The sequence below is a fragment of the Beta vulgaris genome, chromosome 3 (assembly GCF_026745355.1).
Source record: "Beta vulgaris subsp. vulgaris cultivar EL10 chromosome 3, EL10.2, whole genome shotgun sequence".
In the NCBI taxonomy this organism is placed as follows: Eukaryota; Viridiplantae; Streptophyta; class Magnoliopsida; order Caryophyllales; family Amaranthaceae; genus Beta; species Beta vulgaris.
This window is the reverse complement of record NC_079204.1, coordinates 24,183,546-24,210,586: the sequence shown is the minus strand read 5'-3', so window position 1 is coordinate 24,210,586 and position 27,041 is coordinate 24,183,546. Positions and strand designations below refer to the sequence as shown.

The following is a 27,041-nucleotide window of genomic DNA, read 5'->3' as shown; positions in this document are numbered from 1 at the left end:
GGGAAAAAAATTCTTTTAGGAAATCCTTGGCTGTGATACCATGTACAAGTGTGGGAAATAATTGTGTTAACCTGACATTCAATATTTATACTGTTTACATTACGGACCTATGACTAGTAAAGTACCATTTTACCCTTTACAATATAATATTATCCCTTTACCTATAATATTATCCAATAGTGGTTACTAGTTAACAATAATAAGAAGTCAACACCGAAAATTAGTGGTCAACACCGTAATTACTCCATGAGGTTTCATTTAAGCGAAAAAATACAGTTTAAAGGTTGTTTCTCACAAAAAAATAAATTATAAAGTTAGTTTTTCACAAAATGTGACTTTTTCACTTTTATAAGGTTGTTAAGTTGTTTCTTACGATTTTTCCTTAGGAAAATTTATTACAAGAAGGATTTCCTAATTCCTCCAACTTTTCTTAAAAAAATTCGGAATCTAAAGGTAATCAGAACTCGTCAGCTATCTAGATAATTCTTTGATTTCCCCGGCAACAGAGTCTTCGGATACATAGAAGAAGGAGGAGGAGGAGGAGAGAGAAACAAAGAGAGGAGAGAAAAAATGTCGTGCTTGTTTTCATGCTGTGCATCTCTGGCATGCGGGTGTTGCACATCAGTGGCTTCTGGAATAACAAATAAGTCAGCTAGGATCGCATACTGTGGCCTTTTTGGTGCTTCTCTTGTTGTTTCTTGGATTCTTCGAGAAGTTGCTTCTCCTTTGTTAGAGAAATTCCCTTGTATGTCACAATTTCTACTTCTCTATTATTTCTATTTTCATAGTTCTCATCATTTTGCTGCCTAGTTTTATTTTAGTCTGCCGTATTTCATAAATCATGCTCAACCTGCCGAGTATTTTTATGATTGGTTGATTTTCTTTGCTTTAGAGTTTCCTTTGCTGATATATGTTGTTGGTTGTCCAATTTTGTTGAACTGGCCTTATATCTTTTTTGTTATTTTGTGTCTGTGAATTGATAATTTGTCATCTGGATTCAATAGTGGAGATAAGGTTGGGAAGATACGAGTTCTCGGAAACTTGAATGCGGGGGTTGAAGAAGATTTTATTGTAATTAAAGTCAGTGGAGATGATGGGACAATAATGGTAATGGTGTTTTGCTGATAACGAGAGGCATGTAGGCTGTAGCACACGCATCCAATAAAAGGGTGGAAGAGAAGCATGGATGAGAAGGGTGCGGACTCGATTTCTAATTGTTGTTATCATGCGCTGGGCTTTGTGAGTTTGGGGTGAAGTATAGGGGCTGTGAAAGTGAAACCAACCGTCAATTTTGGACACAAAAGTCTCAACCATTATCACAATAGAAGATTTCAGTAGAGCATTCAAACTGACTGTATATGTTGTTGGAGTTGTAGAGAAATATACTGCACCTACTATTTATTTTCGATCTGATTGGACATGTGCAGCCCTGATTTCACCATATTTTTACACTTGATTGGATCTATTAGACGTGATGACCCCCCAAAACTTATATTTTAAGGTGAAGGGATTTAGAGAACACACCCTCAGGAGGAAGACCTATAGAGAATTTGATCTAAAAAATCATAACAGTGTCGTGCATTGTGGGGAACGAGGGAGGCCCTTGAATCACTACGACTTGTGTCGAAAGGGACAAAACTACACTAGTAGAACAGCAGGGAGTTATTTTACCTTTTTTTCAATCCTTTCTGGGAGTGACCTTTTTTTTTTTTGAGGAGTTTTTGGGAGTGACTGGTGAAGTGATGCAGGGACTTTTGAGGCTTACACCTTAATAAGGGAAGATGTCATTAATGTAATCATGATTTTATCTAATAGTTGACCACCTGGTTGTTGGGTTCTAGTTGGCACTTGTAGCTACTTGTTTCATGGCTACTACTAATCAGGCTGGGAAAACCGTCTCGCCCTTCTCCTTTTCTCTTTTTTATTACTTCCTCCGTTAAGAAGTTGTTGTAACATTTCATATTTTCACGCTTGCCGATGCATGATTTCAAACACTAATATCTTTAATTATCCATAAGTAAAAATTATAAAACGTTGATAATGAAAAAATATATATTGAGACAAATCTGACAAGATCCATATGAGTATGTTTTTCCTAAAGTATAAATACAAAAGACAATCAAAATGTAAGATGCAAATAGTAAACACTATGCAAATGGTGCAACTATTCTCAGACGGATGACGTATTTTAGAAGTTATTGCTTCAGTCCACGACTGCACTATACTGACAATGAAAGCACTTGGCCTGGCTTTCCTTGGTCTTCTAATTTTTTTCATTTTGAGTTTATTTATTTGGTTCAATCTTGTTGCTTGTCCTTTATTTTTTTCTTCTTTTCAAATATCAAACATTATTATATGAGTGTTATCCTCTTCTGTCACGTACCTTATCTATTAAAGTTTCATTCATCTTCCCTCTTTCAATCTGCAATCTCAAGACAGTAAAAATTGAATGCAGGAGCTATATCTTTGAATTTTTTCTATGTATAGCATGTGTGGGTGGCTGCTAAATAAACTCTGTGAGATAGGTCTTTATCTGACATTGTCAGCTAAATTTGTCCTTGAAGGGATAAATAATGCTGATCACACAAAGGAGTGGTACCAGACAAGTACAGTTCTTCGGGTCAGCTTGGGGAATTTCCTATTTTTCGCAGTGCTTGCCTTGATTATGATTGGTGTCAAGGACCAGAATGACAAACGTGATTCCTGGCATCATGGAGGATGGATGGTGAAGATGATTATCTGGATTCTACTTATTGTTCTTATGTTTTTTATGCCAAATGTTGTTGTCGATATTTACGGTAAGCTCTTTATGGCTTTCGATATTTTTGATAACTCCGAGTCGTGTCCACAAAAATGAACTTGACTACATTTTTGATTCAGTTTAATGTCATTATTGCAGCGAACTTACTGCTGCAGCTCTAGTGAATTTTGGGAACTCTTGTGTTTTATCAAGTCATTTACTCCTCTAGCCTCAATAAAATGTTCACTTTGACACTTGAAAAATTAGACAACTTGTTTAACTTAACTATGTTATAGATTTTTATCTAAATTTTGTTCTTCTTACTTTTCACGGGACCCATTAAAATCTAAATGTCATAATAAAGTAGAAACATAAAAAAAATGGAATTATGAGAACATATATATACTTCCTTTGTTCTGTTTTGAATGAAATAAAGGGCCTTGGCAAGGGGATTTAGGAGAGGAGAGAGATAGAGAGAAAGAAAAAGAGGGACCCATGTGATGAGGAGAGAGATAGAGAGGAGTGAATACCAAATAAAGTACCGTTTCATTTATTCTGAAATGGTCTAAAATGGTAGGTACTTCGTTAATTTAAGAACGGAGGAAGTATATAAAGGAAAGATCACATGATAAAAGCATCCCACTTGAGAAATGAGAAGGTCTAAGGTCACAACACTTCTTACTTAGCGTCACAACACTACTAGTGGTTAGTAAAGGGGCACATCTAGTGTTCGGAGGGTGAAAGTCGCATCTGCATATTATTTCATGCATGTCTATTAAGTTTATCTTAGCTGTCAATATATTTTGCAGGGATTCTGTCAAAGTTTGGTGCTGGGCTATTTTTGTTGGTTCAGGTTGTTTTACTGTTGGATTTCACTTACACATGGAATGATGCGTGGGTTGAGAAAGATGAGCAGAAATGGTATAGTTTAGATTAGCATATGCAACATATACTTTTTCCTGACCTGGTTGCCTGAAGAAATTTTCATTGATTTTTCAGGTACGTTGCTTTGCTTGCAGTATCAGTGGGATGCTACATCGCTGCATTTGCTTTCTCTGGAATTCTGTTCATTTGGTTCAACCCCTCTGGTCAAGACTGTGGCCTCAATGTGTTCTTCATTGTCATGACCATGATTCTTGCTTTCGCTTTTGCTGTCATTGCGTTGCATCCAAAGGTGAGGAAATTTTTCTCTTTACTTCCTCAATCATAAGACGACTATAGTTTCTACTGTTAGCCCTCGTTTACGGTGTGAATTTTGTCCCTTTTGTACTGTGTTGGTTTCTACTTCAGTGCTGCCACCCGCGCTCCATGTGCTTAGTCAAGGGACCTGGTGCTGACAATTATAGAGCCAATACTGTTGTCAACTAAGGTGGCAAATATGCCAAATCAGTTTAGGGAGTACTAGATCAGCTTTGGCTATCCATGGTGTCGTATGCTTAGTTAGCAGGAGAAAATAAATTCTCCAACCGGGAAAAGACCTGATCCTTAATATGGTAAACGTATGGATGTACTACAGTGCTATGACATGAAATATTATGGAAAAAATTGATATGTGGTGCCATGGTGGACATGCTGCCTATAGTTCGAATGGCCTCAGCCATAATGGAGGCTGGGCTGTGGAAGCCGACCCCAGAATTAATGTATCCTCAATTGGTTTTGGTGCACTCCAAAGGGCGAAGTAGGATGTTTCTCTCAAGCAATGGTGAACCAATAATGATGTAGTGGTATAGATTAAAGGAGTTTAGGAACACGTAATATAAAATTTATGATGACAATGAGTGTGCTTACAAGTAGAAGAATGTCGATCGATGCTCGAATCCTGCTTGTCTAGAGCATCAGTATGCTTCTTGTTATAGGGACCTGTTTCGCAGAATGCCACTATGAATTCACCTTTCTAGGCCACGTGAGATGCTATCCTTGTCAGAGAATATCATGGAGAGGTCTTTTCATTGGATCAACGTGCACAGTTTAGGTTTTGCTGACCCTTTTTTTTAGTTCAATTTTAAATTTGAATCAATTGAGGATTGTTAGATGTAGGCCTTAATTTATTCAAGCAATCTTTACTAAATCGAATTTATTATTTAACTTATTTTTGCTGATAAAAGTCGATTTGCTATAAAAGCTCTTTTACGGAAATGATTTCTGCTTATATGGTTTTTACAGAGTAGGATAAGCGTTTTCTAATTAGATTTCTGCTATAAAATCTGAATGTTTTACTGATCGGTACATGATATTGTCATAAATCTCTGAAGTAATTACCATTTTAGGATTTATATTTAATGTTTATTGTCAGCCGGTACATATCAAAATCGCATTATTAGTAATGATTATAGTTACTTGCTTACATAGCTCAATGTGCTGCTGATGTAACTATTACTACTACAGTAGAAATTATTGTTGATGTTGCTAATATTAGTCGAACAATCTTGAATAGAGAAATCATATTTACATTTCAAATGATCGCATGTTACTCATTGCTACTACTTATAAGTGTTCAAAAATCAATGAACGATAATAAACGCAATGATAGAATTAGTTTGTGCTGGGTGATTTTAAAATGAAGCAAAATTACAATAAGAAAAGAGAAGGTGTGAACTGTACGCACGTTTTGACAATTCAAGCAAATTTTTTGGTTTTAAACATGCATCTTACTATCTTTACTACTTTATACCTGTATGACAATGGGTTGCACTTTTTGTACAAATCTTTGCTAACGGTAGATCATTTCTTGGTTCATGTAGTTGACCCCATCTTATAGGGATTAAGGCTCTGACATTGTTGTTCTACTCTTAAGGCAGTTTACGTTATAAGAATTAAGAAACATAGTCTCTGCACTCTTGGGCAGATGGACTGAATTTGTATATGTCTTGTGTACTAAGCATATAAAGGATACCAAGCTGATTTGAGGATAGTTGGTCTTTTAGGTTTGTATATGCTCCTCTCTTTTTAGAGAAAAATTGTGACACTGGATGTGGATTGGCTATGATTTATTAAAATTGGTCTTTGAAGCTGGATGTCAAGATCTATGACGCACAGGGGCACCGAGTAGGTGGCATCTCTGTACCAGGGCGGATTCGGTGATAGGGATGGAGGCGGTACTGGGACAGCTCAGGGACACCTTCGAAACTTTTCTTAAAAGTTTACTGGGAACCGATGAGTTCTTCATGGGGACGTCTAGGGGACGACTGGCGAAGCATATCAACATTGGACTTAGGGCATGGCTTCAATTCTTCCTTTGCTTCTTCTCTGTTCTTCTCCCTTTAGCTCTCTCTCTCTCACACTCTATCATTTGGCTTTTTCTTTTTTCCTTTCATCCTGTTCGTGTTTGCGGGTATATTAGAGGTGGAGTAGAGAAGATATGGTTAAAAAAAAGAGAGCGAGAAGGAGAGAAGAGGGAAAGGAGAGATGGAAGCATTAAAAACAGAACTTATAAGAAATGCTGCTGCTGTAGAGTCTGTTGTTATCTTTAGGGTTCCTCTTTTTCGTTTTTTTTTTTTTTTGTTGTTGTTAAAGTGTGAACCCAATACAACCTCATAAAATCCAATAACCCAATAAATACAAGAAAAACTTATCTGCCACGTGCCACTAATTGCTATCATCTATAATCATTCTGAAAATATTAATTATACCGTTTATCTTTGTTTTTATATAAATTTCAAAAAAGTCTTGTGTTTTGCCATTTCCTTGCTGCATCTGTCGTTTTTAGATTTGCTGTTTTCTGTCCCTGTCCATGTACTCGTTTACGTTCCCATTTTCAACTGCGTGCTAATTAGGTCAAGATCACCATTTGTGCAAATGAGTGGAAGACTATATATCTTTATAGGTTAATTATTGTTTGAGTTGAGGGACAATGCTGATCAAACTAGTATTGTTGTTTGTTTAATTCTTAACAGGTGAATGGAAGCCTCTTGCCAGCCTCAGTGATTTCTGTCTACTGTGCCTATGTGTGCTATACTGGTCTTTCTAGTGAACCTCGTGACTATGTTTGCAATGGCCTACATAACAAATCGAAAGCTGTCACCACAAGCACCCTTGTCCTTGGAATGATCACTACAGTACTCTCAGTGTTGTATTCAGCTCTTCGCGCCGGCTCTTCAAAGGCCTTTCTATCACCCCCATCATCTCCAAGGGCAGGTATGGACACAAACATATTTTTGCTGTAAATCAGCCGAATTGTGGTTTTGGTATGTCTGCATGTCAAGCTAACCAGAACAGGAAATTGGTTGAAGTTACTAAGCTTTCTTATGTAAACTATTGCCATGTATCTGTACCCAATAAAACTTGGAAGTAAAATTTGTGATTTACCTGTTTTGGTTAATTAATGTTCATAATTGACATGCACCCTAATCAAACTCGTTGACATAAGTATAATGCAATGAATTCTACATGTGGGAGGAATGTCGGCACTTCTTTTGCTCTTGTTGATTTCTGTTAGAGGACTCTTTGTCCTGTGTCCTCCAAAATTGTACTATTGTACTCCTGTCCTTTTACATTCATATTCTATTTTCTTTTGGATTGTTCACAAACAAATCTCCTGTCACTTACAGTGAAAATGTTATGAACCCAACCATGTGATGGGACTCCTTACCTTATATTTTCTCGTTCCAAATCCCATCCAATGATGTGTGACCCTCCACTAACATCTTTTCTCATAACCAAGTTTTTATTTTTTCATTGGCACACTATCTGCAATAAAGCATATTTTGGCCCTCCTTTAATACGTGTGCAAAGCCCTCTTTTCGTCATTACTGAGGGCCTATTTTGAGAAGATTACTTCTTATCGGTGCTTTAATGATGGTTTAACAGCTTTATATGGATTAGAGGGTGCACCCGTGGAATTTGGCTTATCCTGTTTTAGGAATGGGCTAGTAAAGGAGAAAATAGAAGTAAAAGGGTACCTTCACTTTCTGTAATGTTCTTAGTGGGATAGAATAAGGCTTTAAGTTGTTTTGTCGCTAGTGTGGGGGTAGATGGTTGTGCGACAGTGACTGGATTTCTATGTTTGCCTGGGGGTTTAACTGTGAGTGGCTGAGGCTCTTGTTGAATGTAGAAGTGGGCGGGCTAAATCAGTTAAACAGGCAATACATTAAGCTCTTTTGAACTCTTAGCAATAACACGGTTGGGGAATTCATTGTTGTCTTTTTTTTTTCTTTTTTTTTTTGGCAACAAGATCTCACACAATTAACATAACAAGCCCTGCCTTGCCTTCACAGCTAAGTCATGGGCCTGCTTAACCTGATCCCTGCCTACTTTATATAGTTCACAGTAATTGAAACAGCTACGTTATTTTTTTATGTCCTTACAAACATTGTAAATATCAACTAAGTTGTGTTGGTGTGTGAGGGCTTGATTAAGTTGAGCGGGGACGGAGATGACCTTTATTTTTCTGATTTGTCGCTTATTCGCTTCCATGAGTCCTCTAGGAGCGCATAGGCCTCTGCGTGGATTGCTGACGTGGCCATGATTCTGTCATTACCTTCAAAGCTGACGCAAGCATTTGTCGTTGCCTTCCACCCTATGCGCGCTGCATTGTTTCTCGTTCCTCGTTTCTTCCGTGCCCCATCAACTTGCATTATGCAGCAGTTCTGGTTAGATGTGATGATATCTTGCTCTTGCGTCTTGGCTGCTTTTTCAAGACCTGTCTGTTTCTGGAATTTTTGTTGGTTAAGCCTCCTAAGTTGTATCCCATCTAGATGCTTCCATACCTCGTCTAAAATTTCATTGGGATGTAACTTAGATTTCCGAAAGACTATTTTTCCTATGTATCCAAATTGACCAGAGTATTGCAATAAAAATTTCGCTCATAGATTGGTTTTTCCCTTCCTGCTTCCAGAAATACGTGAGGTAGTTTTTTATTCATACATGGAATGGGATGGATTTGTCATTACCAACCTGGAGCCCTAGTGAGGAACCTTTCCATATCCTTTTAGAAATCTCACAATACCGAATTCATTGTTTTCATCTTCGCATGAGACACCAATATATGATGGATGAGTTTGCTGCAGTTGCAGAAAGAAAAAGGTTACTATAATGTCGAGGATAGTAAATAAAATTGAAAGAAGATAAAATTGTTTGTGGGTGGAGTGCGGCTGGGATGGATTAAAACCATTTCTTGTTTTTCTCATTTGCAATTGTGCAGATATAGTCTGTCCCCTCACCCCTTATGCGTGTTATGAGTAGAATACTTCGGTATGTATGCTGATGAATTATATTGTATTCAAATGAACATAATCCTCATCTTGAAATTTATAATGTATTATTTTAGGAAATAGGAATATATACGTACATTTTCGTTTAGTATTAAAAACATAATGACATCTTCCTCATAGAAACAATTATATTCATTTTGGGAAAGACCATATTCATTTTGAGACGAGCATATTCTTTTGGAGCACAATCTGTGAGTCCCATAACATATGAAGATATTCTAAATTGAAGAAAAACAATTTAAGCAAGGTACACCGATTTAAATCTAACCGTGGCAAATGTGGATTTGTTTTTAGCATTAGTTCTTACATAACTATATGCATTGACTAGATTTTGGAAGTTTATAAAAGATCCCCCCACCCCTCCCCGAAAAAATAAAAGAAAAAAAAATCCCTCAATCCTGTTGTAATCACTTCTCAGGTCTGCTCTGTTCTCTCATCTTGCTGTCTTGTCCTTTTGAGTATATCCCAACTGAACTTTAACACATTCCTTGTCCAATATCATGTTTTTTTCGCCCCTTAAAAACAATCATGATTTTGACAAATAATTCGGAAATGTTTTCTTGCCTGCTGCAGGTGCGACAAAATCTCTTCTGAGTTCAGAGGATACAGAAGCAGGCAGAGACAAAAAGGATTCAGAACCCCGGCCGGTCAGTTATTCATACATGTTCTTTCATCTAATATTTGCCCTCGCTAGCATGTACTCTGCCATGCTTCTCTCGGGGTGGACCAGCTCAACTGACAACTCGGATCTTATTGATATTGGCTGGGCTTCTGTTTGGGTAAAGATTTGCACAGAATGGGTGACTGCAGGACTTTACGTCTGGTCTCTTGTGGCACCTTTACTCTTGCCCGATCGTGAATTTTATTAGAAAATATGTGAATTGTCATATGTTCCTAATTCTTATATAGCTTATGATGCCTATTAATAGTCATGCTCTCAAACTGTCATGTCAATAGTTGTTTGGCATTTGGAAGTCTGAGTTAGGTAATTAAGCATGTACAGGATATATGAAATATCTGTGTAATTACTAATTATGATACCTCTTTTAAAACTTCTCATGTGCAAGTCTCTCCGTTTGGCAAAATACTTTGTCCATGTTGACAATATGTAGCGACTTTGGGTATGAAACAAAGTGAAGAGTGCCATTTGTTACAAGGAAACTTCTTCTTTTTGTCACATATCATACCATGAAGTTCCCCCCCCCCCCCCCCCCCCCCCCATTTTGCCGAACTTAGTTGAGCGTAACAAAAGTTATTGGAATACATCGATATTTATTGAGATGAAGAGAATGGGAGAATAGCACTATGGGATTGAGCTTGTCTATTTGCATATCTACCTCAATTTATAACAATCTCTATATATATTAAGTTGTAACATATTGACTTTTGTCATTATTTTTATAGTATTTTTTTTTTGGACGGGTTCATTCCTATAATAACTTATGGTTAAATTTTTTTTGCTAATATATGGAATAATTTTTAGTTTGAAAACGGTTGGATTTATGTTAATGTGTTTTTATCTCTTCTAATTCTAATTTATGCTAAAAAGGATATTAACGCAGAAAGTAATACTTTGGCAAATGGCAAAAATCAAACGCAAATTCTTATATACGGTCCGCCACATCGAAAATTTCGCGTGTGGTCGACCCAGTCCAATTTGAAATAATAAATCCAGCAAACAATAACAAATGCCTTTCGCTGTTACTAGAATCACCGCTAATACAAACTCGCCTCTCACACAAAGTCCACGCCATGGCTACTCCCTTTTCTCGCTCCTCTGCTACAATTTCACTCTCTTCTCCTTATTCATCTTCATCTTCAACTTCTCTCCTTCAATCACTTTCGAAGCTTCAATAATGGCGACGTCGTAGAATTCCGTCGACGATGCACCTCCTACTGTTTTCGAAGCTTCAACGATGGCGAACTCCGCAAAACTCTCACTCGTTTCTCCTTTGGAATCTGTATTCGCGGGTTCTAAGAAAGCCGTTGTGTTTCTGAGCAATAATTAAGTACAATTTCAGAGAAAAGTAATCCTAAACCTAACTATTGAATCTCTATTATAAGTTGAGCAGAAGTCATTGAGCAGAAGTCGTGGCGATGAAGTTGATATGAGATATCGAAGAAAGTGTATCGAACAGAATGTTGGTGTTTGGTGGGGAGAGGGTTGCAACTTAAGGGATGATGATTGATGTTTCTATTCTACTTTAAGCATTGACCAAATTACTAAGTAATGTAGTTTTCATGTTTAGTTAATTAGAATAAATAGAAGTTTTAATTAATTAGGATAAAGTAATCTTATTTGTTCATATGTGTAACATCATTTGTTCATATCAGTAACCTTATTTGTTCATAGCATATCATATCAATAACCTCATTAGTTTGTATGAGTAACCTTAAAAAATTATATTAGTAACACCACTTATTAATACTAGTAACCTCATTTTAGTTATACGAGTAACCTCATTTTAATCATATGAGTAAGTCGTAACTCCAATAGTTCAGAAAAGTAGCCGCATTTATTCAAACGAGTAACTGTACCCCACCCATTCATAATAGTAATTGATTAATTTCTCATTTTCTCGTTTAGTCATACAAGTAATGTCATTTAATCTATGAATAACCTCATTTAATCTTATGAGTAGCCTCAAAGGTTCACAAAAGTAATCACATTTATTCAAACAAGTAACCTAATCGATAAAAGTAAACTGATTAGTAACCTCATTTCTTCAAATGAGTAACCTCATTTATTCAAATGAGTAACCTCATTGTTCACAAAAGTAACCTCGTTTGTTCATACGAGTAACCTCATTAGTTCACAATATTACCCTTATTTAATCATACTATGACAATATTTGATCAAGTAACCCCAATTGTTCACAAAAGTAACTCCATTTTATTATGTGAGTAACCCCATTTTTATCATGAGTAACCCAATCAATTTATAATAGTAATGTCATTTAATCTATGAGTAACCTCATTTAATCTTATGAGTAATCCAATTAATTTATATTAGTAACCTTATTTATACAAGTAACTTCAAATAATCATACGAGTAACCTCATTTAATCATATGAGTAACCCCAAAGGTTCACAAAAGTAATTGCATTTGCTTATAAGAGTAACAACATTTCTTTATAGGAGTGACACCCTTTTATTATTAAAAGTAACCACATACTCATACAATTAACTCCATTTGGTCATAAAAATAACTCCATATGTTCATAAGAGTAACTCCATTTGTTCATAAGTGTTTGTGCATAAGGGTCAACTTTAAAAGGTCATATCTCACATAACATTTAATATTTTGGAAAGATTCAAGTTGAAGATAAAAACTTAGCTCAACAGCTTTCCAACGCCTACTCAAAAGCTCGATTCCGATGAGAAACGAGTGAGATATGACCATTTGAAAATGAACTAACGGGCTGATAGGCTCTCCTCGATTTGTATGATAGACTAATAAATGTCAAAACTAAGGACAACTTAACAGAACTCACTTGAGAAGTGCTATAATGCAGAAAACCCAAAAGTTCAGAGCTACAAAGTATTGAAAAATTAAGAAGTATTACCATGTAAAAAACCTAAAAGTTGGGGCTACCATGTAGAATTTCCCATAATTTTCTAGATGAGTTGGACGAAGCCCACTTTCCAAACTTTCGATATGCGTGTCATTACCATGAGATCTTTGTTCCTATCTTTTTGGTTTTTGGGCAAATCGAAGGAATTTTCTGTCCCAAGATTTAGGGGTCTATTCGAGGAGTTAGGTAATCTTGTGAACGTTATAGGTATAGTTCAGGGGGCATCCCAATTGACTACTTTATTTTACCGACAAACCCTGCCTATTAGTGTAATAGGTTAAAAGCAAGGTATGTGGTTCTATGTCAAATAGATCCTAAAGCGAAGCTGCTAGTAGCTTTAAAGGCCTCTCGCTATATGTGATTTGACATTAAGCTCTCTAAATCAGCCTATTGAATTGTTCATGTAGGCGAGTTTTTATACGCCTAGGCAATGTAGCACGTATTTGACTATCTTATTGAAGGGTTTTATTGAAAAACGTTTTGAAATCGCCAACAAGTCTTTAATTAAAGGAAGACTCATAAACTTAGTTGGATATTGAAAAATCTTATAGACAACTTTGAGATTTATCCAATATAACCGTCATAACTTCAATATTGGTCATGAACCAAAAACTAATTAAGTTCAGGGGGGGGGGGTGAGGTTACGAATATGACCATGAATCACGTTCACCCACTGATGGCCTCTACTTAGCACAATGTATAGCAAATTTTATGTAAAAGATCAACAACCAAATAATAGATTTCAACACCCTAAAAAAATATTAGTCTAGATTGGTTCATAAAATAAATAAAAGACTACTTTTTTTGGTGACAAGCTATGAAAAACTCAAAATTATTGGGTTCTTAAATCAATTTGTCCAATTATCTGATTAGGCATGAGAACAATTTCTTTAGGGCTTGATTTAACAATAAACATGTAGGTGCTGAAAGCATAAACATGGCAATCATGAACAAAATAAATAAATACAAAAGAGAAGGAGTAGATAATTAGAATGTACAGAGAACGATTATTTATTAAAGATCTAAATCACGAAAAGATTGTTAGTAAATTCAATAAAATAAATAAGAAAAGAAAATATTAAGGACCCTCAGAATTATACTGGTGTGGCTTAGGTCTAAGAGAATAACGTCCTTCGGGAGGAGCAGTCGTGGAGCCTTCAACGAAAACTTATGAAGATAGAACAAGGTTGAATGTATTTATGTGTTTGAGTATGCGAGTATGAAAGTGCTATATGCCTTCAGAGATCGTAAGTATATATGCGTGAAAAACAGTTAAAAAAATTCGGAAAATCTTGGCCTATTTAAAGAAAATATTAAAAAAGAATGTTACGCGGCGTGCACAAGTTCTTCTTCTCGCGCATGGTTGTGCGCCGGGCACATGCCCTGTGCATTTTTCAAATTTAATTTGTGCACGATATTGTCACCAGGCGTACATTATTTTGCAGCAGATGCATCTCTAATGTGGCTGGTTTTATATTTAATTCGGTCTTTTAAATATTTGTTTCATCTTTATCAAATAATATCTTTTTAAATCCGAAAACCATCTATTTAAAATAGATTAAATCTGATTTCAATAAAACCTTTACTTTGTAGTATCCTTGAAAACATATTTTTATTTCTGGAAATATTTATTAAAATGATAAATATATAATAATAATTGTCATGAATAATTGATTGGGTTTTTTTCTAGTAAATTGGGATCAAAAAATAATTGTGGGCTAAAAGTACAATTAAGTAACAGGAATAATTAATTTGGCTTTAAAATTGGACTTTGGCCCTATAAAACAAGCTATATGACATTGAAAACGGTTTTGGGCTTCTCTTCGGATTGCACTCCTTAGATCAGACCAATTAAGATTGTGGTATGTATCATCATAGGGTAATGAAATGGGGAGATACAATTTTATGTCTACAGAAGCCCCCACTTTGACTGTGATTTGTAAAACCAAAAGTCAAACGGAGAACGTTTTTAGATTCTTTACAATCTAAGCTTTGATGAGGTTGAATCCACTTTTCTTCTGCACTCACATGTACCTGCAAAACAAGCATAAGTTTGCAGGAACATATATATGTGGAAAATGTTTGCAAAACAAGCATAAGTTTGCCCAAAAAAAAGGACATGTGAAAAGCATATTATGAGCAATGCTCGACTGAAGACTAGCACTGTCTATTGTTGTCTTCAGGAACAAGACCCATAGGTGTCCTCGAAATAACGTTGGAATTGCCATTGTCGATATCCTTGGAATCGATGTCCTTAGAACTAACGTTGGATTTTCCGCTATAGATGTTCATCGGAAATAACGCTAGATTTATCGTTGTCTATGTCCTTGAAAGGCGCAATTGATCCCTCCGACGATGTTTTCATAAAAGGTATGCACACCTTAGTAGAATATAAAACTGGATTTACCATTGTCAATGTCTTTTGGATGCACAAATGATCCTTATCCCCATATAGTACCCTTACCCCTTGGCGGAAATATAACCCCTATAGAGTTGTTTAACACTGGATGTAACGTTGATACCTGTAAAATGCAAAGAAAAAAGATATGCATATAAAATACTATGTTACATGCATATACCCCGTGATGTGGGTCTAAAACCTTGAAGGATTCGCCTTCCCTCTGTACTAGAGATGAATCGATTCTGTATTCCTTGGGTAGAAAATAACTTAACCATATAAAGAGTGACCTCTAATACTCTAGACATAAAGATGCTAGCGTGTGTCTACTTATGGGTGTGTATGTGGGTGTGTGACTCCATGACTAATGCTAGGATCCTATATATGACTTATTAAGGATGGATGCATGCATGCAATGCTTGATACAATGTGTATAATACGAAATGCATATATGTAATGCAGAGATATGATATGATATTAATGCAGTTGTACAATGCTTTGTTGTTCCTCTAGAAGCTCAATTTTTCCTTTAGAAAATAGTTTTTGAAAGAGGAGGAATGAGAAGCCCACAAGAATATATGATCCATGTAAGTTGTGTTTGATCCTTCGAGTTTACTTTGGTATGATCCTAAGTGAGTCCGTAAAATAGTAGTCTTTTCTAGTATAGGTCTCGAGCCCATGATCTTCTGTACGGACTCGTAATGAAGTCCTTATCGAAAGGAGCCAATGACCTTCTGTGTGGACTTGCGACGCAACCCCCAACAAAAATAGAGCTGGTAAAAATGTGACCTAATTGTTTGACTCCAAAGATATATCGTCACGTTATGTCATATGTGAAAGTTTCGACAAAGATTCCATGTAGGATTCGTAAGATGAAAAGAGAAGAGAATAAGGCCAAATAAAGGAACAATCAAAGGATTAAACACGTTTATAATGCTGAAAGGTTATGCTAAGGTTGGCTTAGAAGGTTATAATGTAGTTTAGGAAATGGAAAAAAAAAGAGGAAAAAAAAGGCGCAACAATAATGAATTGGCTCAGGCAATAAGGTAGCTTTATGATTCAAGTTCAAATCCTAGTCAAGTTTTAAAGTAGGGATGAGCATTGAAAATTCATAATTTCGACGATCGTCTTTCCATATGGGCCTATGCAACCTTAAAATATATTTTTGAATTAAAATGGTCGGGCCTCAAAAGAGGTTGCCTATGTATCCATGATGGAATTAGGCCATTCATAGCTATTAGCATTTTTAATAGGTGGCCGGAAACTTTGTTTGGAGCCACTTGCAATGACTTTGGCATTGAGTTGGAAGAGGTCTTTGAAAACGGTGGATAATGATGTAGGTTTGATTTGGTTTGAAGTGGTCTAGCCTGAAGGTGACCTTTCCTACGTATCTTTAGCAGAATTAGACCATTCGTAGTTCAGGTTAATGAATGAGGAGATGCTCTAACTTTTGCCTAAGTCGCCCTTATGGGTTTTCAACCTAGCGAGTTTTGGTTTGTCTTTCAAGGTTTATTTAAATGCGATGTAGTTGTGGGTTGTTTGTAATGTATGGTTTTTGGAGGTCAAAGCCTTTGATGAAGTTGGAGGTTTAGGATTAAAGTACATGTGACAAAGATATTGATGGGTTTATTTGCAACACTTTTTTTTTCGATCTTTGCTTCTTTTTGTTGCTTCAATTCTTTTCTTTCTTTCACTATTTTTCTTTTAATTTTAGTTTTTATTTCTTTTTTCACTACTACATAAACAAGCACATGCAATAGTCTAATGCGATGGTATAAGCTAATGCAATGGTATGAGCTATTGCAATGGTTATTTGCAACGCTATAAGCTATTGCGACGATGTTTTGCAACAGTGTACTCTAATAATGTAACACTTATTTGCAACGGTTTGAAACCATCAAATGCCACACCTACCCTGAGCATAGCAATGGTCTGAGTATAGCAATGGTTTTCTATTTTAGTCTTATTTTAATATTGTAGGTCGGTCATTAAGGGGGAAATCCATATGTTAGCCTTATTTGTAAAACCTAAAAATATTGAGAATGAAAATCCACAATTCATTCTCACATTATTTGTTCCTCGCTCACTCTCCCTGTCCTCACTTTTAAATTTTCATAATTTCATAATTTAACTTCGTTTGGGATTATATCTTTTTTCTTAGCTTAAACCTAAGCTAGTTCACAAGAAAGTCTTCTTTTTTCCCCTATAGTCATATAGTTATCTAGTACCCTGTGCATGAAGCATGTTATGAAATACTATATTACGTGTTTGATAGTGATAGAATATGGAAATATTCTTGATAGCTTTGTATATTATCTTTGTATATCCTAGTGTATATTTTGGTTAGTTTGTTACCTTAATTCTAGGATCTCATTAGCTTGGTATATAAGCTCTCCTATATTGTAATTCTCATGGAGGAATTAATCAATTATATTATGGTAATCAGAGCCTAGGTTATTTTTCTTCTCTCTTCTCCCTTCTCTCTTCCTCGTCTAACCTAGCCTAGCCGTCGATCCCCCTTTATTCGTCCATGGCTCCCGAGCACTCAAAAGGCTACCATTCCGCCCTCAACCTCAATATTAAACAACATATCCCTCTCACTATCGATCTTGACAACGTTCACTACTCATCTTGGGCGGAACTTTTCAAAATTATCGCTCGCGCCAACCAAGTTCTTGATCACATCATCCCACCGGCTGACCCACCGACCATCAAGGACACATAACTCTGGGGACGACTTGACGATGTGGTCCTACAATGGATTTACGGCACCATAACCGAGGATCTCATGCTCACTATCCTCGAACCTGGCTCCACGGCCTAACAAGAGTGGGAACGGCTTCTACCTCGAGAATCAGTTTTCTCATACCCACCTTGAAAATTTCAAGAATGTGTCAGCCTACTGTCAGAAATTAAAAATGATCTCCGACCAACTTGCCGGCGTCGGGTCTCCCGTCTCCAATCAGCGACTTGTTCTTTAACTTGTCGCAGGCCTAACAGATGCCTATGACAATGTTGCGTCCATCATCCAGCAGAGCGACCCCTTGCCTCCATTCTACAAAGCCCGATCCATGTTGAGTCTCGAAGAGACGCGCAAATCTCAGCAACTCAGCTCCCCTGCCAATGTCCTCCATGCATCCACTGACTCACCTACGAGTGAGCAGCCCGACGATTTTTACTCGGACAATAGCAGTGGTCACAAACACCGCTCGCCCTCCCACAATTCTGGTCGCGGTCGGGAAATGTGTGGTCGTGGCGGCGGGGGACGACAACAAGATGGCCGGTCGGGGTAGGGGCCGTAACTTTTCTCATGCTCACTCTTCCCAACCCAGGTACCCAACTCCCCCTCCATATTACTCATATCCTCCTTGGGCTTATTTTCCACCAATGTATGGGCCACAAACAAACTGGGCCACTCCCCCTACCCTTATCCGGTGCAACAGCCCCGTCAGACTCCTAGGCCCAATGCTGCTCTCGGCTCACTTGGAACCCCTGCCCAAGTATATGCGGCCACTACAGAGCCCCCACATGAGTATGCCCCAACGGACATTGATGTCGCACTCCACACCATGACTTTGCACCCGCCGGACGACAACTGGTAGATGGACACCGGCGCTTCTTCACATATGACGGGTGATTCGATCAGGAACTCTCACGTCTTATTTTAATTCGAGTACTTTTAAAAATATTCTTGTTGGAAATGGTAACACTATTCCTGTTATTGGTCATGATAGTGCAATTCTTCCATCATCTAATTCTCCCCTTTCCCTTCATCATGTCTTATATGCCCCTCAAATTATTAAAAACCTCATCTCTGTTCGAAAATTCACCTTTGACAATAATGTTTCTGTCGAATTTGACCCTTTTGGTTTTCATGTGAAGGACCTTCGGACGGGGACTATTCTTATGAGATGTGATAGCTCCGGTGATCTCTATCCTCTTTCCTCCCTCAAACACAACTCCTCTCCAGCCTTCGCCGCCCTCTCCACCACCACTTGGCACAATCGACCTGGCCATCCTGGAGCTCCTAGTTTTAATTCTCTTAGGTCCAATAATTTAATTACTTGTACCTCTAGTGATATAAATTTTTTTCATGGATGTCAACTTGGAAAACATATTAAATTTCCATTTGATGCTTCAAATAATACTACTGTTGCGTCTTTCGCTATTATTCATTTTGACCTTTGGACCTCACCTACTTCGAGCTCCTCTGGACATCGCTATTATGTATTGTTTTTGGATGATTACACAAATTTCTTATGGACCTTCCCTCTTCACAATAAGTCTCAAGTCCTCTCTAATTTCATTAATTTTTGTCAATTTGTTCACACTCAATTCGAACGCAAAATCAAAAGTTTTCAATTTGACAATGGACGCGAATTTGATAATCCCCCCTTCCATAAACAATGTGCACAACGTGGCATGTATTTTCGTTTTTCTTGTCCCTATACTTCTTCACAAAATGGCAAAGCAAAACGAAAAATTCGCTCTATCAATAACATCGTCCGAACTCTTCTCCTTCATGCATCTATTCCCCCCTCTTTTTGGCTTCACGCCCTCCAAATGTCTACCTATCTCCACAACATCCTCCCTAGCAAGGTTCAGATCTCTTTCACTTCACCCACTGAAATTCTTTATCGCCGTATCCCTTCCTACTCTCATATCCGCATCTTTGGGTGTCTCTGCTACCCTCACCTTTCATCTTCCACCATTACTAAATTTCAAGCCCGCACCACTCCTTGCGTTGGGTTTCCATCTAATCGTCGTGGGTACAAATGCCTAGATCTTAGCTCTAACAAAATCATAATTTCAAGGCACGTTACCTTCAATGAAGACGTTTTTCCTTTTGCCAAACTCCACACAATGCCCAGCCTACTTCCACTCCTTCTTTCCCCACACCTGCCCGCTCACCTTCAGCCCAACCCATTCCTGCCACTCCCTCCTCGGCCCACTCTGCACACGCGGCCCCCCATCTCACCTCCTCACCCACGCCTCTCAGCCCTCCTTCTCATTCCCCCTCGACCCAGCACCCCACGCCTATACCGTCACCCTCCCCCTCGGCCCAACAGCACACTCCACCACCCTCCCCTCATCCTCAACCTACTCCCATTCACCGTAATCGCAGCAGTAATGACATCTTTAAACCCCAAAATATTTTGAATCTCTCCGCCACTGCAACGTCCCCCTCCCCTCTTCCCACCTCTCCGCTCCTTGCTCTTCGTGACCAAAATTGGAAAGTGGCCATGACTGATGAATATAATGTTCTAATTAAAAATGAGACGTGGGAGCTTGTCCCTCCCCCTTCTAATGTGAATATCGTACAGTGTATGTGGTTGTCTAAGCATAAGTTTCGATCTGACGGTTCTCTTGAGCGGCATAAAGTCCGTCTTGTTGCTAATGGCTGGTCACAGCAGGTTGGCATTGATTGTGAGGAGACTTTCAGCCCAATTGTCAAACTAGCCACCATTCGCTCAGTCCTGTCTCTGGCCCTCGGTAAGTCATGATTTATTCATCAGATAGATGTTAAAAATGCCTTTTTGCATGGTCATCTACAAGAGACTGTTTACATGCATCAGCCGCCTGGTTTTCGAGACCGCACTCACCCTGACTATGTTTGTCGTCTTCGGAAGTCCTTATACGGCCTCAAACAAGCTCCTCGGGCTTGGTACCAGCGGTGGTCTCTTTCTCTCTCAACGAAAGTATGCTGAGGAGATTCTGGCTCGTGCTAACATGTCCTCCTGCAAACCATAACCCACCCCTGTTGACACCAAGGCCAAACGCAGCGCCTCATCTGGCCCTTCAGTTGCTGATCGATCTTTATATCGATATATGTCTAGCAGGCGCCCTTCAGTATCTTACCTTTACTAGGCCTGATCTCTCTTATGCAGTTCAGCAGATTTGCCTCTTTATGCACGATCCCCGCGAGCCTCATCTACATGCTCTGAAATGTATCCTTCGATACGTTCAGGGTACTTTGCACATGGGTCTGCACCTATATTCATCCTCTTCAGCTCGGCTTATTTCTTACATAGATGCCAACTGGGGCGGGTGCCCTGACACTCGTCATTCCACCTCGGGTTATTGTGTCTTCCTTGGAGACAATCTCATCTCATGGTCGTCTAAACGACAAGCTACTTTGTCTCGCTCCAGCGTCGAATCAGAATATCGTGGTGTGGCCAACGTTGTAGCCGAAACCTGTTGGCTACGCAATCTACTCCTGAAGTTACAATGTCCTGTGCGCCGAGCCACTTTAGTTTACTGCGATAATGTAAGTGCGGTTTACCTCTCCGGTAATCCCGTCCAGCATCAGTGCACTAAACATATTGAGATGGACATTCATTTTGCTCGCGAAAAGGTTGCGAAAGGTCTTGTTCGTGTGCTTCATGTTCCCTCTCACTACCAATACGTTGACATCTTCACCAAAAGTCTTCCTAGGCCTCTTTTTGAAGAGTTTCGTTCCAGTCTCAGCGTTCTCCATCATCCCGCTTCGACTGCGGGGGTGTGATATAATATGGAAATATTCTTGATAGCTTTGTATATTATCTTTTTATATCCTAGTGTATATTTTTGTTAGTTTGTTACCTTAATTCTAGGATCTCATTAGCTTGGTATATAAACTCTCCTGTATTGTAATTCTCATTGAGGAATTAATCAATTCTATTAGATAGTAGGCTAGTGGTACAATATCATTACTTTAGCGAAGAAGAGAATTTGCAACTAATAAAAGATGATCTCATAAGTCATATTTTGATTTTTGATCATATACTATATGCTTGAGTTAATACATAAAAAAATGATTTATGAAAAGGTGAAACTGGTGGTCCTACGGGAGCATTTTGAACATATATGTTCATATTGGATGTTAATCGAAGTTAATAATGTTCAGCTTTGAAAGATTTCATACATCAATCTATAATCTCCTCTTTGCTAACCCTAACCAAAATGATAAATTATATTAAATGTTTGGCCACATTTCTTGGAGTGGCCCATCTGTAATTAAATTATTAAAAGACCCCTATCTTTAAGGAACATAATCCGCCACCAGCTGGAATTGACTAAATAACCCTTATTTATTGGAGGTCTCATCCTTTATAAATATCAGTTGTCTCATCAATCAAAGGGTATTGAATTCTTACCAAACAAACTAGAGCATATCTCTCTAGATTTTCTCTTTCTACCTGAATCATTTACCGATCCCGGGACCTCCTTCGACCACTTGAGGCTCATAAGCCCCCAACGTACCTAGGATCATCCCATGACCCCCTCAGCATTTTGAGGAGCGTCACTGAAATATTTAGCCAAAATAAGGCTGATGACCTCCCTCGGCCACTTGAGGTTCAAAAGCCCCCAACGTGCCAGGAGCATAGCATGACCTCTCCCGGTATCTCGAGTCGCGTCACATGACCTCCCTTAGCATTTTGAGGAGCGTCATTCAAATATTTAGCCAAATTCAAGCTAAGTACCTCATTGGCACCCACTCGGTCAGCATGGGGCTCATTAGCCCTTGGCCGAACGTAGTCTTACCCACTCGGCCAACATGAGAATTCTTATTCCTTAGCCGAATCGCTTCTAATAACTTAGCCAAATTTAAGCTAACTACCTCGTTGGCACCCACTTGGTCAGCATGGGGCTCATCAGCCATCACCCGAACGACGTCCTATCCACTCGCCCAGAATAGGGCTTCTTCCCTCTTGGCCGAGTCGGTTATATACTTAGCCAAATTTAGGCAAAGTATCCCAAGGCACCTGTTCGGATGGCATCATCAGCCCTTAGCCAAACAACGTCCTACCCAATCAGCCAGTATCGGTTCATCCCTCTTTACCGAGTCAATTTTATACTCAGCCAAATTTAGTCTAAGTATCCCAAGACACCCATTGTGATGACATCTTGGTCGAACGACGTCCTACCCACTCGGCCAGCATGGGATCCTTCCCATTTGCCAAGTCGCTTTTATACTTAACTAAATTTAGGTTATGTATCCAAGCTACCCGTTCGAACGATGTCATCAGCCCTTGTCCGAACGACGTCCTACACACTCGGTCAACATGGGGTCCTTCCCTCTTTGCTGAGTCAATTTTATACACAGTTAAATATAGGCTAAGTATCCAAGGCATCTATCAGCTCACGTCATCAACCATTGGTCGAATGACTACCTACTCACTCGGCCAGCATGGGGATCCTTCCTTCTTGCCAAGTAGCTTTTATACTTAGCCAAATTTAGGATATGTATCCCAAGACACCAGCCCTTGGTCGTACGACGTCCTACCCACTCAGCCATCGGGGGGTCCTTCCCTCTTTCTCGAGTCACTCTTATGCTTAGCCAAATTCGGGCTAAGTATCTCTAGGCACTAGTTCGGACGGCGTCATCAACCCTTGGTCGTACGACATCCTACCCACTCGACCACCATGCGATCCTTCCTTCTTTGTCAAGTCGCTCTTATACTTAGCAAAATTTAGGCTAAGTAACTCAAGGCACCCGTTCGGACGTCGTCATCAGCCCATCATGGGTTTCTTCCTTCTTTGCCAAGTCGCTTTTATACTTGGCCAAATTTAGGCTATGATTCCCAATGCACTCCTTCGTATGATGTCATCAACCCTTTATTAGATGGCGTCCTACCCACTCGACCAACATAAGGCTCATTCAATCTTTGCAAAGTCGCTTTTATACTTAGCCAAGTTTAGGCTAACTATATCACGGCAGCCCTTGGTCAAACGTCGTCCTACCTATTCGGTCAGCATGGGGCCCCTTCCCTCTTTGTCGAATCGCTTTTATACTTAGTCAAATTTAGGCTAAGTGTCTCTCTGGCACTCGGTTAGACGGCGTCATCAGCCGTTGGCCAAACGGCGTCCTACCCAGTCGGCCAGCTTGGGGTCCTTCTCTCTTTGCCGAGTCGTGTGTATACTTAGCCAAATTTAGGCCAATTATTCCAAGGCACCCGTTCCGACGGCCACATCAGCCCTTTGCCGAACGACGTCCTACCTACTCGACCTACATGGGGTTCCTTCCCCTTTTGCCGAGTTGCTTTTATGTTTAGCCAAATTTAGGCTAAGTATCTCAAGGCACCCGATCGGATGGCGTCATTGTTTATGCTAAAATTTATCGCTTATGATGAAATTAAAGTTTGTGGGACGTGTCAACCAGATGATGTTAAAGACGATGCGACAAAAGAATGCAAAGGGGGATCAAAGGGGATGAACACCACAAAAGTGGTGACGCGGAAAACCCCAATGAAGATGGGTAAAAAACCGCAGGTGGTTGGAGATCCACCAAACTAATATAGTTCACTATCTTTCTTCGTGACTGACTGTCGTTTACAAGAATGCTTAGTTCACTCTAATGTCCATCTCGCAATATTGCGTAAAAAACATGTCAATGACCTCTCTCTCCCTTTTATATGCCTTCTTTTTTCCTTGGCTTTTTCCCCAACGAATCAAAAATAAATTCACTAATTATTACATTAACTTCATGCTTAAATCATGGAGATCTTCTATGCTCACGCTCCAGCGTCTTAATGTTGTCCCTTTTAACGGCTGAATTTATGGCTTATAATGCTCTTGCCTTATTTGGCTGGACCGTTACCATTTAATGCGGTGCTCTCAATCTTGCATGTCATCACGTCAGATGGTATCACGTCGTCAAGTCATCGCGTCATCGCGTCAATGTCATCCTGTCAAAAAATTCAGCCATAACAGTTTGCCCCCAATTGTTGAGTTGGGGTGGCACGAAGCCCATGAGACAATTGTTAAAAAATCAGTGAATCAAATGAAATTCTACTCAAGTCATTAAGATATCACAAATCGCAAGAAATCTCGCCCTTGTCAATTTATGGAAAAAAAAAAAGAAGATTTCCAAAGAGACGCATGGAAGGAAAGGAGATCTGCTTTGAGCGGTTATTTTTGGTAGTCCAAGAGTCTCAAAATACAAAAGGTAGTTTTGTTTATAAATAGCCGTTTTAATTATAACCGTTGGCACGATTGTTATGATTACTCACTGTTGGCATAAATAACTTAAGCGGCTAAGGAATCACAACTTTTTCTCTAACTTCATCAAATCTTTCTCTCTCTTTAAGTAAGGCAACTTCCATAACTTCCCTTACTCTCATCATCGGAAAACCGATCGCTGACACTAGGTAATTTCGCACTTTTTGCGCTCGTTTTTTTTCCTTTGATTCACTCTACTTTCTCTTCCTCTACTGTTCTCATGGCGCCTAGTAGACGCAGCATTAGGACTTTTGTAAAAAACCAAGAGAAATCGAAAGGGAAAGAGAAAGATGTAGAACTAAGGGTAGAAAATGAGGATGAACTGTCAACGATGTCAGAAGAGGATCTTTTAAGGTTTTTAGACTTAGGAAATTTGCCTGAGAGTACTGTCATTAGAAATGCTGATCCTGACGAATCCACAGAGTCGTGTCCCCAAAAATGGGTAGTGATCTATGAATACCCTTTCAAAATAGGTCTTAGACTTCCCTTCAACCCCCTGGCAAGGGATCTGATGCAGATTTACCAAATCAGCCCAGGGCAGATTGTGCCCCAAGTCTGGAGGATCCTGAGTGTCATCGACAGGGTGACGGCGTCGTGGGACGAAGCCTTCACCCTTCACGACTTGCTGTTACATTATGAAATTAGGGTCATTGCGAAAAATAGGATAACCTTGCATGCAAAGGCGAGGTTAGAGACTTTGGTCGGCGGGATACAGTCAAATGACAGAGGTTGGAAAAACAGGTTTGTGTTTGTGAAGAGATTGTCGCTAGGGGAAGCCGGGGCGTCTCTGGTTGGCGGCTGGAATACCGAAGGTGTGTTTCTTTTCAGTCTTTCTAAATTCGTGATGTGTCGTTAACACCACTCTTACATCGTTTCTACTGCAGGTCTTAACCCAAAACTGTTGTCGCATCGCGACGAATCTCAGAGTCTCTGTGACAAGTTTCTGAATGTATCAGAGGAGGACAGACAGTTCAGAAGGGTTCTTTTTGCTTCTCAAGACAGTTGTTCATCTATGGCATCTGGTTAGTCTATCTAATTTAAATTTCTCTTCTTCTTTTTATTCTTTGGGTAGGACTCTACCAGGGAAGGTTTTATACTAACGACTTAATCACTTCCGGACAGGTTCATCTCAATCGCGTCCTAAGGGGAGTCTGGACGGGCAGGCGCTGGATGAGATGCTGCGCAAGCGCATGAGGGAGTCCTCTACTGACGCTGCGTCAGCGTCGTCTAAGAAGGATACAGCTTCACTTGGACGACGAGCTGGACGTCGCGGCTAAGACGCGCAAGACTGACTTCCTCGCTCCCCCAGACAAAAGCGATCCTTCCTATTCTGTGACCGTCCCAAATGACTTCATGTCGTTGGAACGGTCCATATGGCCTGAAGCAGACAGGTTCCTTTTTCCTAGCGCAATGGAGAGTATCAAGGAACATACTCTTCCTCGCATGATGTCAGATGGGCTGGAACTCCTATTTCAGGTATAGACTTCCGGTTTCCTTTTTCAGACATTATGCCTATTATGACAATAACTTGTGACTCTCTAAGTGACGCGTATCATATCTTTTTGTGCAGTTTTCTCAACATCTCCTGATGGCTAAGAGGGAGATCTCCTCTCTGCTGAAGGGTCATCTGACCATGAAGCAGAGAATGGAGAAGGCTGAATTAGACGCGAAGTCCAAAAGCGATGAGGTGGAGTCTTGCAAGAAGGCCATGGAGAATATGAAAAAGACTTTACAGAAGAATGGGGAGGAGCTAGAAGAGCTAAGGCAGAGGGCGACTAAGTTGGAGGAGTCTTCTCGTCATAAAATCACGACGCTCCAGGCGAACGTCGACGCACAGAAGAACGAGATGGACATGCTCGAGGCTGAGGTGACAACTAGGGTCAGGGCTAAGCTGATATACCAGTTTTTAATAAAGAAGACGACGTCGTGGACGCCACAGAAGGACATTGACCTATACCTCCAGTTTATGGGATCCATGAAGGATCTGATGGACGAGGACGACTTGGCTGCGACGACGGATTCTTCATCAAAAGTGTTGACCCTTGAGTTTTGAAGATGACCTAACCACAAAAGACATAATATATTTTATTTATGTTGATTGCAAGGTAATTCATGCTCGAGCTAAGAGAATACTTGAT

At 39.3% G+C, this 27,041-nt stretch overlaps 1 protein-coding gene across 1 annotated transcript; it reads left to right on the top strand.

Moving 5' to 3' along the window:
* The first annotated feature begins 409 nt into the window (after nucleotides 1–409).
* LOC104906806 (uncharacterized) lies at nucleotides 410–10,128 on the top strand. Its single transcript, XM_010695623.4, has 6 exons — nucleotides 410–745; nucleotides 2,565–2,798; nucleotides 3,550–3,661; nucleotides 3,740–3,914; nucleotides 6,634–6,874; nucleotides 9,523–10,128. The coding sequence occupies exons 1-6, from the start codon at nucleotides 571–573 to the stop codon at nucleotides 9,816–9,818; spliced, it is 1,233 nt and encodes a 410-aa protein (XP_010693925.1). The 5' UTR covers nucleotides 410–570; the 3' UTR covers nucleotides 9,819–10,128.
* Nucleotides 10,129–27,041: the final 16,913 nt, after the last annotated feature.

Bases quoted from the DNA above. Each gene is read 5' to 3' on its own strand.
- LOC104906806 (XM_010695623.4), top strand. From the start codon at position 571: ATGTCGTGCTTGTTTTCATGCTGTGCATCTCTGGCATGCGGGTGTTGC. The intron at 746-2,564 runs GTATGTCACAAT...TTGTCCTTGAAG, and splicing joins TTTGTTAGAGAAATTCCCTT to GGATAAATAATGCTGATCAC. The intron at 2,799-3,549 runs GTAAGCTCTTTA...TATATTTTGCAG, and splicing joins TGTTGTTGTCGATATTTACG to GGATTCTGTCAAAGTTTGGT.